The 15,481-nt window shown below is 61.6% G+C and overlaps 1 protein-coding gene across 8 annotated transcripts in view; it reads left to right on the top strand.

Moving 5' to 3' along the window:
- Window positions 1–15,481, top strand: part of RBFOX3 (RNA binding fox-1 homolog 3) — a 409,848-nt gene that overhangs the window by 377,080 nt on the left and 17,287 nt on the right. For all 8 annotated transcript variants that reach the window (XM_078066217.1, XM_078066216.1, XM_078066222.1 and 5 more), the window contains one exon: window positions 10,590–10,844. In XM_078066217.1, the coding sequence (XP_077922343.1) occupies window positions 10,590–10,844 (255 nt within the window). The remainder of the gene's footprint in view (window positions 1–10,589; window positions 10,845–15,481) is intronic.

Genomic DNA, 15,481 nt, shown 5'->3' with positions numbered 1-15,481 from the left:
AACTGTGTCAGGGGGCCGGGGACCCATGAAGAGCCCTTGCCCTCGAGGGTCTCATGGTCTGGAGCTCCACGCCCCCACACCACAGCACCCCTACCACTGAGGTTCTGGAATGTTCCAGTGGGCTCAGGTGCTAAGGCATCACCCTGCCCACCTCAGGTGCCTGTACTGTGACAGCAGCCAGCTCTCCCTGAAGCATGCCAGCCCCTCTTGTACCTCCCAAGGTCTGTGGCCTTAAGGTGCTGGACGCAGGGACACCCCCCACACCACCCCCATCCCCATCGAACGCCTCTGGGATAACATCTTGAAGAACCTGGGGAGGAAGGCATGAGAGTGTCCAGGAGAGAAGTCTCTGCTGTGCATCTATCTGCAAGACGGGGTGCAAGGGGGCCGGGAGGGGTCTCGGATGGAGATGGGGGCTGGGCCTGCCCCCCAGGACTCCCAGGATCACCTTCCCACTGCTAGGACCTGGCTTTCCCCTAGCGTTCCTGGCCTAGTGGGGGCACCTCTCTTCCTGTCTGGCAGGGACGCTCTCCTGCTGCTGCCTGAGCCCCAAAACTTGGGGTCAGGAGTCCATGAGTCATGACAGCAGCCTGTTTCTGGGCTGAGAAAGCAACTGAGTCAGAAGGCAAGAACCTGGTTGAGGGAGAAAACCGTGTGCCGTGGCTGTCCGCCCCCTGCCTTCCACGTCAGTGACCCCAGCTGAATCCCAGAGCAGCCGTTTCTTCCTCTGTGGGATGGTGGCAGGACCTCGAAAACTGTTGGGACTGTTTATTTCTGTATCGGTGCCCCCCCTCTCCCACGCGTGGGGAGCCCCTCTGTGAGTCATGAGCCACCTCCAGGCCCAGCCCCTGCTCTCAGTTGGCCGCCAGAAAATTCGAATGTTAACGTGAGCCGAATGCCATGGAGAGGCTAATTGTCTGCCCCTGAAAATCACATCATGCATTTCAAATTGAGTTAATGCCCAGGGGGCCTCCACGGGGGTGTCTGCTCCCGGAGGTGGGGCTCCACCCTCCCTGGTGTGCCCCAGGCCCCTAGAACCTGGCACCAAGTGGGCTGTCTGTGTGTATTCGACAATCAAGTTCACGCACGCTGTTGCTCGCACCCCCACTGGCAGAGATGCATGAACGCCAGCCCTGCCCGCACCCCCCACCATCGTCCCTTTCTGGAATCCCAGTTGTCACAGGTCCCCCTGAGAGCAGGGCCAGGCTCCACCATCCTTGGAGACATCCAGAAAACCCGTGATACCCCTCCTGCCCAGTGCGCCCAGAATTACGGCGGGACGTCTTCCCCAGAACCAAGGCCATGTAGCGGGAACTCGAGCAGAGCCCTCGCACGTGGGCTCACGGGGGACGGGCGTCGGTGGGCATCCGGCCTGTTCCCTTGACATCATCATGGGCCCAGATTCATCTCTGTGCCTCTCCGTAATTTCATCTTTTTTTTCCCCAAAAACTTCACTTTCCATTGGTTGGCACGTTAAAAAATGAAAATAAGACCATCCCCTCCAATAAAATTCTCCTGTCTCTCCCACTCTTCCCCCCTTTCCTGCCGGTCACCCTGAGCATCCGGATGCTCTCCCACGGCTCTGTGCCTGCATTCTCTCGAGTGGTCCCCTCGCTCCGGGAGACTCCCTCCCATGGCCCCCGAGCCAGCCGCCCTGGGCAGGCCCGGCCAGAGAGGGCCTCCTTCTCAACAGATGGGTGTCCGCCAGGTCCCCCGCACCTGAGAAAGGGAAGGCGCTATAGCCAGGGTGACCATTCAGAACGCCGGCCTGGATTCACACCCACACAGAGCCGTTCACCTGCGTTTCCTCACCTGTAAGAAGGGAACGACCATAGCGCATTCCTGGACCCGCGCTGGGGAAGAGCCGTGACGGGTGCGGCATGTTGGATTCTTCGCCCCTAGAGGGTCGACCATGGGAGAGCAAGTCTGTGGACTGCAGTTGTGCAGGCCCCAAGGCTAAGCCGGGTGCTGGGTGGAAGTTTCCAGAAGGCAGATTTCAGCTCGGTGCATGGAAGAACTTTCTGGCAGAGCTCTTCCAAGACCGAAGGAGGCTGTGCGTTGGTCGAGAGCAGAACCCAGTGGGGGCGCCTGTCGGGGAGCCAGAGAAATGAGAGTCCCAGTTTGCCTGGCAGGCCGGGTTGGGTGTCGCCTACGGTCAGAGAAGTGGGCCACTGGCTCACGTGTGTGTGCCTGGGATGGGGGGCAGTGGGGACCTCCCTCCAGGCGGGGGGTCAGAGCCATGAGGTCCCTGGCTCAGCTGTCACTGGAGGCCCCAGGGACTTGAACCACACCTCCTGCCTGCCAGAGGTCAGCCCCAGATCCACCCGCCTCCCCTTCCAACACTGATTCTGCACGGAACCGGGGGAGAGCTGGGGGCCGGGCCAGGAATGCTCACAAAGGGCTCTCTGGACTGGTGTCTTCTGGAAACCAGCCCTTCCATTCTCGTGGCCCAGTGAATTGTCACATGCCGTGTGCCTGTGGACAAGCAGGCTGTGGCCCAGGCTTGGGACCTTGACATCTGTCCGTCCCATCATGGTTCCGGCCACAGGGAGCATGAGCAGCGGCACCTGTCCCGGGCCCCTCTCCCCACTGCCCTCTCTCCGCGTCCATGTAACAACCACTCCATGCTGTAAGTGTCTCAGACCTCCTGCTCCCTCGCCACGTGGCCTGTGGCCTCAGGGTCCCCTCTGTGAGATGCAGCTTGTGACCCCCAACTCTTAGGTCACCAGGAGGTCACCAAGTTTGCAGGGCACCAAGGGCAGGCCCTGCTCACCACTGGTATTGGGCGGACCCCAGCCTGTGCACCTCGGTGTGTCCTGGTGCCTGGTGGCGGGGCTCAGCAGGTGCTGGGGACGGAGATGTGCGGGCCGTGGCTGTGACGGGGAGGGTCCGACACCTCGGGGCAGAGTGGGGCGGGCAGACCACACCCTCACAGTTTAGTCCAAGTGCGGGTCATTCTGCTTGCCCACCTCCTCCGCGCTGTCTGCAAGCCGGCTTTGCCCAGAGGTAGAGAAATGGCTCATTGCCCAGCCTCTGCCGCCAGCCTCCCACTGCAGCCTGGCCTGCAGGCCTGGGGCATGCGGCGCCCTCCTTCCTGGGGGTGAGGAGTCCAAGAGGCAATTAGCCTGATTGTCCTGGAGGGACTGTGGGCAGCAGGAGCCAGAGGGACTGTGTGGACAGAAGGGTCCGGGCGGGGCTCCATCAGCTGCCACTCTCTCCTCCCCCTCCCCCCTGCTCCTCTGGCATCCCGCCTGCCCATCACTGCACCTTCACCCTGGGACCCTCATCCCGGCAGGACGGGAACACTGGCTGGGGGACCTGGGAATTCAGGCTGGGGCAGACAATGCTTTGGGCCGGGGGGTGTGGGCGGACATTGTGGGGGGGGGTTCTTAGCCTGAGATCTTGAAGATGAAGGGTCTTCCCACCCAGACCCTCCCCTCCTGTCCCCCTTCCACAGACTAAGAGGTAAGGCTGTTGAGGGTCCTGGTATCAAGGGCAGGGCTGCAGAGTGCAGGGGTCAAGACAAGGCAGGGGCCAAGCGGGAGGACGGGGGGCACCCCTGAGAGGCCGGCCGGGCCCTCCCTGCAGAGATGCCTGCCTGGTCTGTTCTTCCATCCTGCACCACATCATCAGGATCCGAAAGGGTATCAGTGGCTCTCTCACTCCTGGGGTAATTCCAGGTGACTTTATTTACAGGGAGACTATTTTCAGAAGTGTCTGGACGGTGGGTGGAGGGGGCCTGCCAGGGACCATGCAGGACCCCACAGCTGGTGGTGACAGAGCCGCCACCGCCTCCCAAAGGGGTGAGGAGGAAGCAGCGAGTGGAACCGAGGAGGGAGGGTCCTGGAGCAGGCCCCCTGCAGAGGAGGTCCAGTCCCCCTTAGTCCAGGGCAGAGCCAGCCCGAGACAGCCTCCCGGGACTCGCTCTCCTCCCTCTGGACACCGGAGGCCAAGGGGTGCAGTCCATGCCAGTCACCTCTCGGATGAGGGGAGAGCCGGGCTGGCTGGACGGATGGCAGACACTAGGTGAAGCCTCTCAGAGAGCCCCTGCGCCCCCCCAAGGCTATAGCCACACGTGACACCCGCCCTTCTCGGTTACCCTTTGCCAGATGCATGAACATGGATCTCTCTGGAACTTAGCACCTTCCAGCATCCATTACTGCCTCCTGGGAGCGGCTGGCTCCTGCCGGGCCAGAAGCTCCTGCGGACACAGACCGTACCTGACTCATCTTCAAATGCGGGCTGGGAGGAGGGCTGCATACACGTTGCCTGGGCTGCAGCTCCTTCTCGCTTTACGGAGTGTCATGTTTGGCATCGCTTCTGTGCCGCGCCGTCGGCCCCCAGGGCAGCCCCGACGTCACCCCGCGGAGTGATGAGGGGGTCAGGTGGCGGTGTGCTGGCGTCCAGCAGCTGCCTGTCCTGGGACAGACCCAGCCCTGACCGGTAGCACCCGCCAGTTCTCGGGGTGTGAATACTCCCACTCTGGCCGATTTCAAGCTGCCAAGGTGAGGTCACCACACTTGGAGCTGGAAAGAGATGCTCCCAGTCTACTCGTGAGCCCGGAGGAGCTGGAAGGGGCCAGTTCCCGCACAGCACGGGCCGGCCTCCGCCCTCCGCTTCCAGACTCGCCTCGTGCCGTCCTGCCCCTGCTTCTGCAGTTGGCACGTGTGCAGTGGAGGGTGTGGGATGGGACGGGTCTGTGTGCTCCCCTGCCCCGGGGCCCCGCGCAGGCGTATCGGTCTCTGCCTCTGTGCCTCTGTTTCCCCTCTGCAAAAATCGCCATCGAAATACCTGCCCCGCAGAACGGTGAACGAACGGGAGATAAAGGGGCACGAATCAGGGCACGGAGCAGGCTGTCTGCGGTTTCCCGTGGAGTCCTGCCTCTGGGCTTGTGGGGACTCCCTGCAGTGGCACTCAGGGCACACACAGCACTGTTGGCAACCGCCGTCACGATACGCTCACTCATCTGCCAGGTGCATGTCTGTCATGGTCCTACTGCGTGTCATCACGCTCTGGGGGCTGGAGATTCAGCACCAGGCAGACTCTGCCTAGAGATGATGTTCTGGGGTAGGAAGCAGACAAGGTGTGGTGGCCACGCTGGGACTCTGAGATGGAGGAGGGCAGAGCAAGGCCAGGGGGTGGGGAGTGCAGAGTGGGGGCACCCCAATTTTAAAGGGGCCTCCCTGAGAAGGTGACACTGAAGGAAGTGAGACTGCCATGGCATATGCAGGGAACAGTGTCCCTGCAGAAGGAACAGCCAGCGCAAAGTCCTTGAGGCCAGAACTGGACATTCAAGGGGCAGCAGGGACACTTATGCCTGGCATAGAACAGTCAAGGGGAATGAAGCAGGACATGAGGGCCCAGGAGGAGGGGGTCCAGGTCATGCAGGGCCAGGGGGCCATATTGGCACTCTGTATTTTACTCGGAGAGGACTGGTTGTAGGGGCAGGGGCAGAAGCAGAATCTGGGGGAAGTCATGGGGGCCAGATCTAGGTGGGAGCAGCAAACTGGCCAAGATGGTTGGATTCTGGGTACATGTTGAAGGTGGAGCTGATGGGACTTCCTGCCTGATTGTTTGGAATGGACAAAAAGAGAGGGATCACCCCAGGTGAGGGGCTGAGCACTGGCCTGTGGGCAGGGGGGCACCTCAAGAGAGGCAGATTTGATGGAGACAACGAGGAAGGAAGCAGGAGTCCCCTCAGGGGTAGGTCAAGCTTGAATTATGTATTAGGTGTGCAGACGACTGGCTGTAGTTGGAATTCTGGGGAGAAGCCCAGGATGGAGACACAACTTGGGGATGGTCAACATGCAGATGGTATTTTTAAATTGAAACTAAGAACCTTAGTTCTAGCCACATCAGAGAGGGTCCAAAGACTGGGTTTTGGGGGCCTTCAACATCTACAGGTTGGGGAGATATGAGGAAACGGTAACACAGATATAGAAGAACTTCCAGTAAAGCAGAAGAACCAACAGAGTGTGGTGTGACCAAGCCAAGAGAGGAAAGTGTTTCTAGAGAGAAGAGTCAGTGCTGCTGAGGGACCAGGTCCGGTGAGGTTTTCAACATGGCAGACATGGGAACTTTGACGAAGGTAGTTTCAGGGAATGGTGCCAGGGAAAGCCAGTTTGGAGTGGGGCTAAGAAAGAGTGGGAGTAAAGGAATTGGGGGTTGCAGATCAAGGCAGCTCATTCCAGAGACTTTGTTCTGTATGGAAGCAGTGAATTGGGTGTGTAGGCTGAAGGGGCCATTGGGTCCAGGGGGTTCTCCTGGACCTGTCATGGGAGAGATTGCAGCGAATCAGCAGAGCTGTGAACATGCGTTGGTGAGAAAGGCGGGGCTCTAGAATATAAGGCAGGCAGGCCATCAGGTGAGTGTGGACATTCTCCCTCTGTTTTCTGCAAAAAAGAGGAAACAAGGAAACTGCTTCAGTCAGTGGTCAGTGATCTCAAGTGAATCTTCAGGGTGATTTTATGTTTTTCTCCAGCAGTGTGGGCCATGGAGTGCAGTGGGAAGAGCTGGATCTTATCAGTCCTATCAGGAAAATGTGATGATAGGAGAGAGGAATAAATTTGTAGAGGAAGTGGAATAATGACTATCCAACTATTCATCTCTTCACCTGTCTACTCATCCATTCACCCATCCACCCACCCATTCACCCATCCACCCATCCATCCATCCATCCATCCATCCATCCATCCATTCATACATACATACATACATCCCTCCATCCATCCATCCCTCCATCCATCCACCCACCCATTCACCCATCCGTTCATACGTACATACATACATTCATACATACATACATCCGCCATCCATCCACCCACCCACCCATCCACCCACCCATCCATCCATCCATCCATCCATCCGTCTACCCACCCATTCACCCATCCATCAACCCATTCACCCATCCATTCATCCATCCATCCACCCATCCACCCACCCATCCATCCATCCATCCATCCATCCATCCGTCCATTCACCCATCCATCCACCCATCCATCTACCCATCCATCCATCCACCATCCATTCATACATCCATCCATTCACCCATCCATTCATCCATCCATCCATCCGTCCATCCATTCATACATACATCCATCCATCCACCCATCCATCTACCCATCCATCCATCCATCCACCCATCCATCCATCCACCCACCCATCCATCTACCCATCCATCTACCCATCTATCCATCTGCCTATTTGTCCGTTGGTCTGTCTATTCATCCCTCCATCCACCATTCTTCCATCCACCATCCATCCATGCACACATCCATTCATCTGATGTGCATTGAGACTCTTCTCTGAGTGCAGCAAAGTGCTGTGCTGAGTGCAGGGATGTGGGAGCAGAGAGTGAGTGAGTGGCCCTCGTGTTCTGGGAATTTCCAGTCCCCTGGGGAGCCAGACATGTTCACAAGCTGCTCTGAAACAAGGCCAGCTGAGACGAGGCCCCAGCCTAGCAGGAGGAGTCTGCTCGGCTCATGCCACAGAGCCCAAGCCTCTCTTCCACTCTGGCTCCAGCAGACCAAGGAAGAAAAATGAAAAGGAATGTGACAGCACTAGCCATGCTGCCCTCTCTGTGTCAGGCACTTCACGCCCTCGGGTGCACCTGATACCCTCCACTCTTCCAAGGCTGGTCCAGGGGCCCTCAGCCCGAGCTGCACAGCGGAACCTCATGGGAAAGTTTGATCGTAAATCCACTCAGTTGCCCTGGGGAGGGGTCTAGGCGTGGGATGTGCAGCCAGGGTGCGGGCCACTCACCTGAGCGCAGCCACCTCCAGCGTGGATGTGGAGGAGACAGGCAGGGGTGATGAGAATCTCCCCCAGGACGCACCAGATCACACTAGCTAGGTTTTATTCTGCGTTTCTCTGTCTGGGCACCGTGTTGACCTCTTGCAGATGAGGGAATTTGTTCAAAGACAATGAATGGTCACCCAGAGCCACCCGGTGGCTAAGGGAAGCCCTCCCTGTGTATCCCAGGCTCTAACTCTGTCCCTGGGCTGTGAAACTTCACACCCCCAGTCCCCCCATGAAGGGCCACATTCGTGCGTGCAGGAGCAGAGGTGAAGATCTGAGAGCCAGGCAATCTGTGCTGCTATCCCCGCTCCTCCTGTATCAGCCTGACAAGTCACTCAGTCCCTGTGCCTCAGTTTGACCAGCTGTGAAATGGGCACTATTGATCGCCTGGTGGGTTGGAGGGGGATTCAGTGAGTTAGTGTGCAAAGCAGAGAGCTCTGTGCTCAGATGTGCTGATTTATTATCATGTCCCAAATGGCCCTGGATGCCCCATCTCCCAGCTGCCTCCTGCCCACCCAGACCCCTTCAGATGCGGGCACTCGAGCCCCAAACCCACCACCCTCCCATCCCACCGTTGTGTTGTAGGTTCCCTGGCGGTCTGGGCTCTGCGCTCCAGCCCAGGGAGCCACTGCGGTGGGAGTAGCGGCTGTCACTAGTCCCGAGGGGACCCAGGGAAGAGGGTGCTGGGGAGGGGTGGGGGTGGGGTTGGAACGAGCAGATAGAAGAGCCCCTCCTTCCTGGGCCTTGGAGGAGGGGGGAAGTGGGGGCCCTGGGAAGATGTGAGTTGGTGAAGGTTCTAATCAAATATTTATCAGTTAATTGATCTCTCGAGGCTGCTGACAGCGCCCTCTCCCTTACCCTCCTCCTCCTCCCTCCCGCTTCCCTCACCCCTTGCCCTGGCCTCTGTCCCTCCCCCACTGGGTGCTCCTCCGCCTCCACCAGCTCTCACCTCCCCCACCCTCCCCTTCCTCACCCTGCACCCTCCCCTTCTCCCGCCCAGTAGGTAATGGGACTTTGTGGGCTACTTCGAAGCGGGTGGGGGGTGGGAGTCCAGCAAAGGGCGTGCACTCATGAGCGTGTGTGATGCACACACGTGTTTCCCTCCCACCGCCTGGAGCTCAGATGCTGCCCCAGCTTCGGGCTCTGCAGACAGAGGGTGGCACAGAATTTTCTGCTCTTGAGGCCACCGCTCAGCAGGGAGGTCACCCCAGGAGTTAGGGGCAGTGAGAGCAGGGGCTAGCTCTGGGGGTTTAAAGGGGCTGGGACCCCTGGCAGAGAGTTGGCCTCAGGCCTCCTGCCAGCAGGGAGCTGGGCAGGCGGACAGGTCGGTCGGTGGGGGACAGAGCCCTGGGCTGCAAGCAGAACACCCAGCCCAGGTCTGTGCACATTCACCAGCACTCTCGGGAGGCCAGGCCCCTCAGGTCACCTTGTGCTCTGGGTAATTGTCTGCATTCACTCCTGCCCTGGATGGCAGAGCCCACAGAGGCTGGGGGCTGCCCATCCTGCACCACTCCCCGCCAGAGCCACGGGCCTGGCACCCCCCCCCCCAGACACACGATAAACAGTTGTGGGGTGAATAAGTAGTAAGCGATGAAGAACAGAGCAAGACCGGGCATGTTCTCTGGAAGGAGCCCCCATCTCACTGGGGCATGGGCAAGGAAACAGACCTCAAAACATGCCAAGGCCAGGGTGACGGGGGCAGCGCAGGAGTGCGTGGGGTTCCTCCTTGGTGAGACTGTCCACGTCTGTGCAAGAGTCCTTCCACACTGGGGAGATAGCCAAGTGAGGGATGGCACCTGTCCTTCCAGATGGTGGGGACACTCTCTCCCAAGGACACCCTCGGAAGGTCAGAGAGTGCCTCACCTGCTCAGAGGGGCTGCTGCAAACCTGCCCTCCCTCCCGGCATGTATCCTCAATGGGGAACAACAAGTGGGAGAAGCCAGGACCCCACCCCTACCCCACCCCACCCCCCCGACAGCATGAGGACCCTCGTCCCTTCTCTGGGGCTGAGGGGCTTTCTCCCAGGGCTACAGCAGGGGTTCCCACAGGTGCCCAGATTGCTGCAGGAGGTCTGGGGTACACATTGCCGACAAGCTCCCAGGTGAGGCTTCTGGGTCCAAGCGCCCCATGAGAAGAGCCTCTGCCCTGCCACGTCGCTGGGACCCTGCCCCAGGGCCCTGGCTTCTAAAAGCCCCTGGGGCAGCAGGCCTTCAGGGACGGGCTGGGGTCTTCTGGAGATCTGCTCGGGGGTCTCGAGACAGAGCTGGAACCTTCCATGCCCCACAGACAGCACCTCAGCTTTGGGGCCATGATGGGGGCCCTGTGGTGCCAGGCTCCCAGTTCTGTGGGATCAACTCTGATCATCTTCCCTGCAGGCTGCGATGATCTCCCACTTCACCGATGGGAAGAAGCAGGGCTTGAAGCCTTCATAAGGCAGGAGGGAGGAGGGCGTGGCTCTAGGGGAGACAGGAGGGACCCCCATGCTGCTGGCACGTTCTCTATCTTGACAGGATCAACTGGGTAGAGGGTACACGGGATCACACGGTGTTACTTCTTAAAATTGCACGAGCTTAATGTGGGTCTGAAAGTATGCGTCGGTGGTCTCAAGCCCTGGGCTCCCCAGGCACCTCCAACGGCTAGATCTGTGCCTCATGTCAGGGAGCCCCCCACCCCCACCCAGGGGGTCTGGGCCATGCTTCTGGAGACCCCCGCTCCGGCCTGCGAGCTCTCGAAAGGGGGCACGGTCCGGGCCTGCCAGCCGTCTAACCAGCCTGCTGTCTTTCCCTCCGCAGGGCAATCAGGACGCCACGGCTCCGCCTGAAGCGATGGCCCAGCCCTACCCCCCTGCCCAGTACCCCCCTCCGCCACAGAACGGCATCCCCGCCGAGTACGCACCGCCCCCTCCGCATCCCACGCAGGACTACTCGGGCCAGACCCCAGTCCCCCCGGAGCACGGCCTGACCCTGTACACACCAGCACAGACCCACCCCGAGCAGCCGGGCACCGAGGCCGGCACACAGCCCATCGCCGGTGCCCAGACAGTGCCGGTAAGGGGCCCCGCGAGCCCAGAGTTTCAGGGAGCAGTGCCCGCCCAGAGGGGAGGCTTGGTGGGGCAGTGAGGGCCCGCAGGGGAGGGCCCGGGGGGGGCCTCTGAGATGGACAGGCAGGTCCTTGCCGCCTTGGAGCTCTTTGTGTGACACGAGGCACGGGGTGGCTGGTGACCCCGATGGCTGCCCGACCCCCTGAGCGGAGCCTCCCAGCTGGGCCGCCAGCAACCCGTCCCTGGGAGGTGAGGGGAACGGTGTGGCCTGGGCCCGGGTGTCTGCACAGGCAGGGGCAGGGCGACGGGAGAGGAGGCTCAGGGCCCCTCGCGTGTCTCGGGTGGCGGGCACGGCGATCATTTCTAATCACTCGTAATCTACCTGCTTGGCTGCTCTCCAATCAGAGAGCCTCACTTATGTGGTTGTAATGCGGCTTCAAGGAGAAAGTGCTGAGCCGCACGCTTCCCAGAGGCTCCCAGACAGCAGAGGAGCGTGGCCAGGGGCGGCCGGCCCGGGGTGGGCGTCCCACGACGCAGCCCCTCCTGGGGACCCGCCAGCCGGCCCCACCCCTTCCCCGACCCTCCTCCCCATCGTGGTCTCCGCGCGCCCACCCCTGCCTCGGCTCCCGGGCTTCGGCTGTCCCCGCTGGCTCCCTCCCAGTGCGGGCTGGCCAGGGCTGGGCAGGAGGCCAGCAGCTTCCCGATGGGCGCCCCCCTCCGTGCTCCCTCAGCCGCCCTTCCGGCCTGGCTCCCGGGGTGCCCTGTGGACCCAGATACTACCCACCCTCCCGGTGTGGACAGCAGCCCCCAAGCTCTCTGGGGAGAGAGCCCACCCAAGCCGCCCACTGGGCTGGACCGGCCCCTCATGTGGGGCCCAGCCAGTGCGCTTCTGCCCTGTGTGGATCACCACCAGCAAAGTCAGACCTTTCCATTCCCCACGTCCCAGTGTGGGGAGTCTCCCATAGACCCGCAGACCCCCCACCCGGGGTTCCTGCAGCTGCAAGAGGCAAGGCCCGCGGGCCATCGAACTGGGAGCCGAACTGTGCTTCTGGGGCCGCTCTGCCTCCGCTTCGGCTTCCTCAAACCCACGGCATGGGTGTGCGCAGAGCAGAGCCGGAAGCGCTCGGCGTGACCGCATCACGGCCGGTGGACGGTGTCCTTCGGAAGGGCTCCAGTGGACAGGGTGTATCTGGCCAGACCTCCCATGACAAGGCCTCCTCACGAACAAAGGGTGAGGCCGGGAATTCGCCCTGGATCAAGTGCAGGAGACAAGGCGGTCACACCGGCAGGCGCCACGGGGGAGAGGCGACAGCGAGTGCCTGCGCCACAGAACGAGCCGGGAGACCTCCTGGACACCGGAGTGCCAGGTGCGGCCGGACCGTGAAGAGCATGAAGCTGTCCTCCCCTTGGCCGATGGTCGTGGGGACCCTACTGTGTGCCACACACTGAACCAGCACAGGGGGGTCCAGGGAAGAGATGACCAGCCCTGCCCTGTGGTGGCCACCAGTTCCTGCCTGGCAGGGACCAAAAAGTCAACAGGGACCAGTCACGGCCTCCATGCCTGTGACAGAATATGGGCCCCGGAGGGGACTCAGGAGTCCCAGAAAGGATTCGTCCCAACTGAGAGGTGGGAGTCTCACTTCTCTGGCCAAGCGCCTCCCGAGGAAAGCGCCTGGGCCCGACTGCGCCCCAAACCTGGTCAACGGGGCCGCCTTGACCTTCCTTTGACCAGCCCGGGTCTCTTCAAGTCCTGCAGGCACGTCAGGGTCTGTGGGTCTTCCATCCGGGGAGACAGAGGAGAGACCGTTCCTGGCCGTGCCCGGGGCCAGATGAGCCTCTGCAGGTTTATGTGGAGACGCAGAGGACGCGAACACACCCAGGCAAAGACGTTGGCCGCCGCTGGACGGCACGGGCGCTCAGAGCCTGGGTACCGACACAAGCACACGTGTCCCACGTGGGAGGAGCCGGAGAGGGCGAGGGCACCCCGTCCTGCTCTGAGATTCCAGTAGCCACCTTCTTCCCAGAAGAGCTGCCCGGTGCTCCCAGCTAAAGCTGAACACCTCCACACCGGGGCAGCTGTCCCATGTCCCATCCTTGCGTGAAGGCTTCTCAGCTCACCGAAGCTTCCTCTCGGCCCTCCCCACCCAGGCAGCCTGGGGTCCGGGTGCGGAGGTACAGGGCAGCAGGGGTGAGGGCCACGGCTTCTGTCCAGACCTGCCCTCTCCTGCGTGTGGATGCCGCTCGTCATCTCTGGCAGAAGCGGCAGGGGGTGCCGTGTGAGACAGCGGCTGCTGATGGATCGGGGCCCTCCTCACTGCTCTGCAGGGACCCCACGGGCACAGGCTGGGGACCACCTCCCCAGAGTGCTCATTCACTCAAGGTCACGCAGGTCCCCTGCAGGTGCTCTCCCCACCCACCTGTCCTCCCCGAATCCTGGGACAGCCAGAGGGGCTTCTACACTCAGAAGCTACTCCCACTCTCCCCCTCTTCCTCTGTGCCCTGCACCTCCCAGGGCCTGTCCCCTGGGCCTCTCCCCTCCCCAGCTAGCAGGTGCCAGCGCAAAGGGGACCAAAGGCCACAGTGCAAGATGGAAAGCACCCCCCAGCCCCCCCACCCACTCCCCCACCACCGGGGGTGAGACCCAGCTGTGCGCTGCCACCGTGCTGGCCGGCCAGGTGCAGGCAGGAGACTCCTCGGTCAGCATCAGCGCAACAGGTGCGTGGCCGGCAGAGAGCTCCTAGAATATTCTGTCGCTCAGAGTCCGAAGTGGGAGCACACAGCTCTGCCCAAGGAGGGGCTGCCCGTTATGGCGAAGACATCGTCATAAACAGACGGCTCGAGGCCACACGTGGAGATGGCCTCTCCCAGGCGCACTGGCCACCCAGCATGGCTGAGCCATGTCTGGCGAGCAGCGGATGGTCATTACACGCGTGCCCAGGAGCCTCTGGGGGAGCAGGCGTGAGGGGCTACAGAGAAACATTTCCAGGATCTCTTCCTCTTGTCATATCAGCAAGCCTTGGCTACATCCAGCCATGAGGCCATCCTGCTGCCCGAGCCCCTGCCGGACCCTCCAGCCATGAGCCCCTGCCCAGGGCTCTCTGGGCCTCTCCCTGTGCCGAGTGAGCTCGGGGAGGCCCGGGCACGGGGGCTGTAGGCTCCTCTGACGGTGGGGGATGCGCTGGGCACATCTGGGCCCTGCCCCTGGTCCACCAGGGGTCGGGTCCTGGCCTTGAATGGGGAGTGGGTGGAGGGGGCATGATGGCTAAGGTGACAGGGACAAGGAGAAGGATGCAGAAGCAAAGCTCCTGTGGCCAGCTGGGGGAGGGGAGGGGTGACTGAGGCCGGTGGGGGGTAGGGTAGGTCACTGTTGTTTTCTTCTTCCCTGCCTTTGAGCACTGGGGGCAGAGGTTGCTTTAAAAGAGAGAGAGGAAAGACAAGGGGAGTCCCAGGGAAAGGCCTCTCAGGCCGGCCCCCTCCCCACCCCTGCCTCTCCCCGCCAGGCTGTTAACACTGGGGTTTCTCCACACATTTTATGATTTTACAGTCACCGAACCCGTTCATCTGCCTCTGTCCGTAGCTGTGCTGGGGGGTGAGGGGGCTCCTTCCGATTGCTTGTGCTCTGACCCCACTTACAATTCATTCCACAGGACCCCCCCAACACCCCATTCCCCCTCCTTGCCCTCAGCTGGCTCCCCTCCAAGGCTTCTACCGAGGGGTCTGGAGCACGGGGCGGGGTGGGCCTGGACGTGGAGACTCACAGTGGGCCCAAGGCAGAAGGGAAACTCGGGAGGCCCCGGACACTTGCCTGGGCAGCGGCCCCCCACGGCCCCCAATGCCCAGGGCTCCCCGGGTGCTCCGGGTGCGCTGGCCGAGCTGACCGCTGCCCTCTGCTGGTCCGCAGTTAGCATTACATGCCCCTCTCGGGCTGAACTCCCAAATTCAGGGTGACTCCTTTAGTCACCTGTACCCAGGAGCCGCGGAGGGATTGAGTATGTGAAATGCCCTGGGTGGGGGCATGGTGACAGAGGGCACCCTGACCACTGCACGGGAAGAGCCACACTTTCTCGTAACCAGAGGGTGGAAGAGTCAGCAGGTGCGCGGCGGGTTCTGCTTGGATTCAGGGGCGCGAACAAGCTTCTGCAGGTCTAGCGTGAGCTTGCTGTCTGCACGGAAGAGCGGGACCAAGGGAGAAGGAGAACGGGGGCGCAGGCGGGGCTGTTGGGCATTCGCAGGTCCCGGCTTCGCAGGAGGAGCTCCCGGGTGTCCCTGAGGCACCCAAAGGCGGCTGCCGGGTGTTGCCTCCGCGGACCTGCCACCCACCCCCACCACCAGCGGTTCCTCCACGGATGCTCCAGTAACCTGGCTCCTGGGGCCGGTTGGTGACCCCCGGGCCCAGGTGCTACATCACCTCCAGCCCCAGCCTGGGACGGGCATCACTTGGCAGCTCGATAGGAGGACTCCGAGAACACACGCTCGTCAGAACCGGGCCCACCCCTCAAAGGATGGCCACCCCACCGGAACAGGTCACGCACGCCCCCGTTGAACAAGAGGACGGTGGCTTCCAGCCACACTGGGGATCGCGCACCGTTGCTGCTTCCTGATGTAGGAGCGCAGACTTGAGTGTAAGGGACCTTTGAGCAGGTG

This window comes from Halichoerus grypus, chromosome 2, assembly GCF_964656455.1.
Source record: "Halichoerus grypus chromosome 2, mHalGry1.hap1.1, whole genome shotgun sequence".
Classification (NCBI taxonomy): Eukaryota; Metazoa; Chordata; class Mammalia; order Carnivora; family Phocidae; genus Halichoerus; species Halichoerus grypus.
This window is presented reverse-complemented; position numbering and strand designations above follow the sequence as displayed.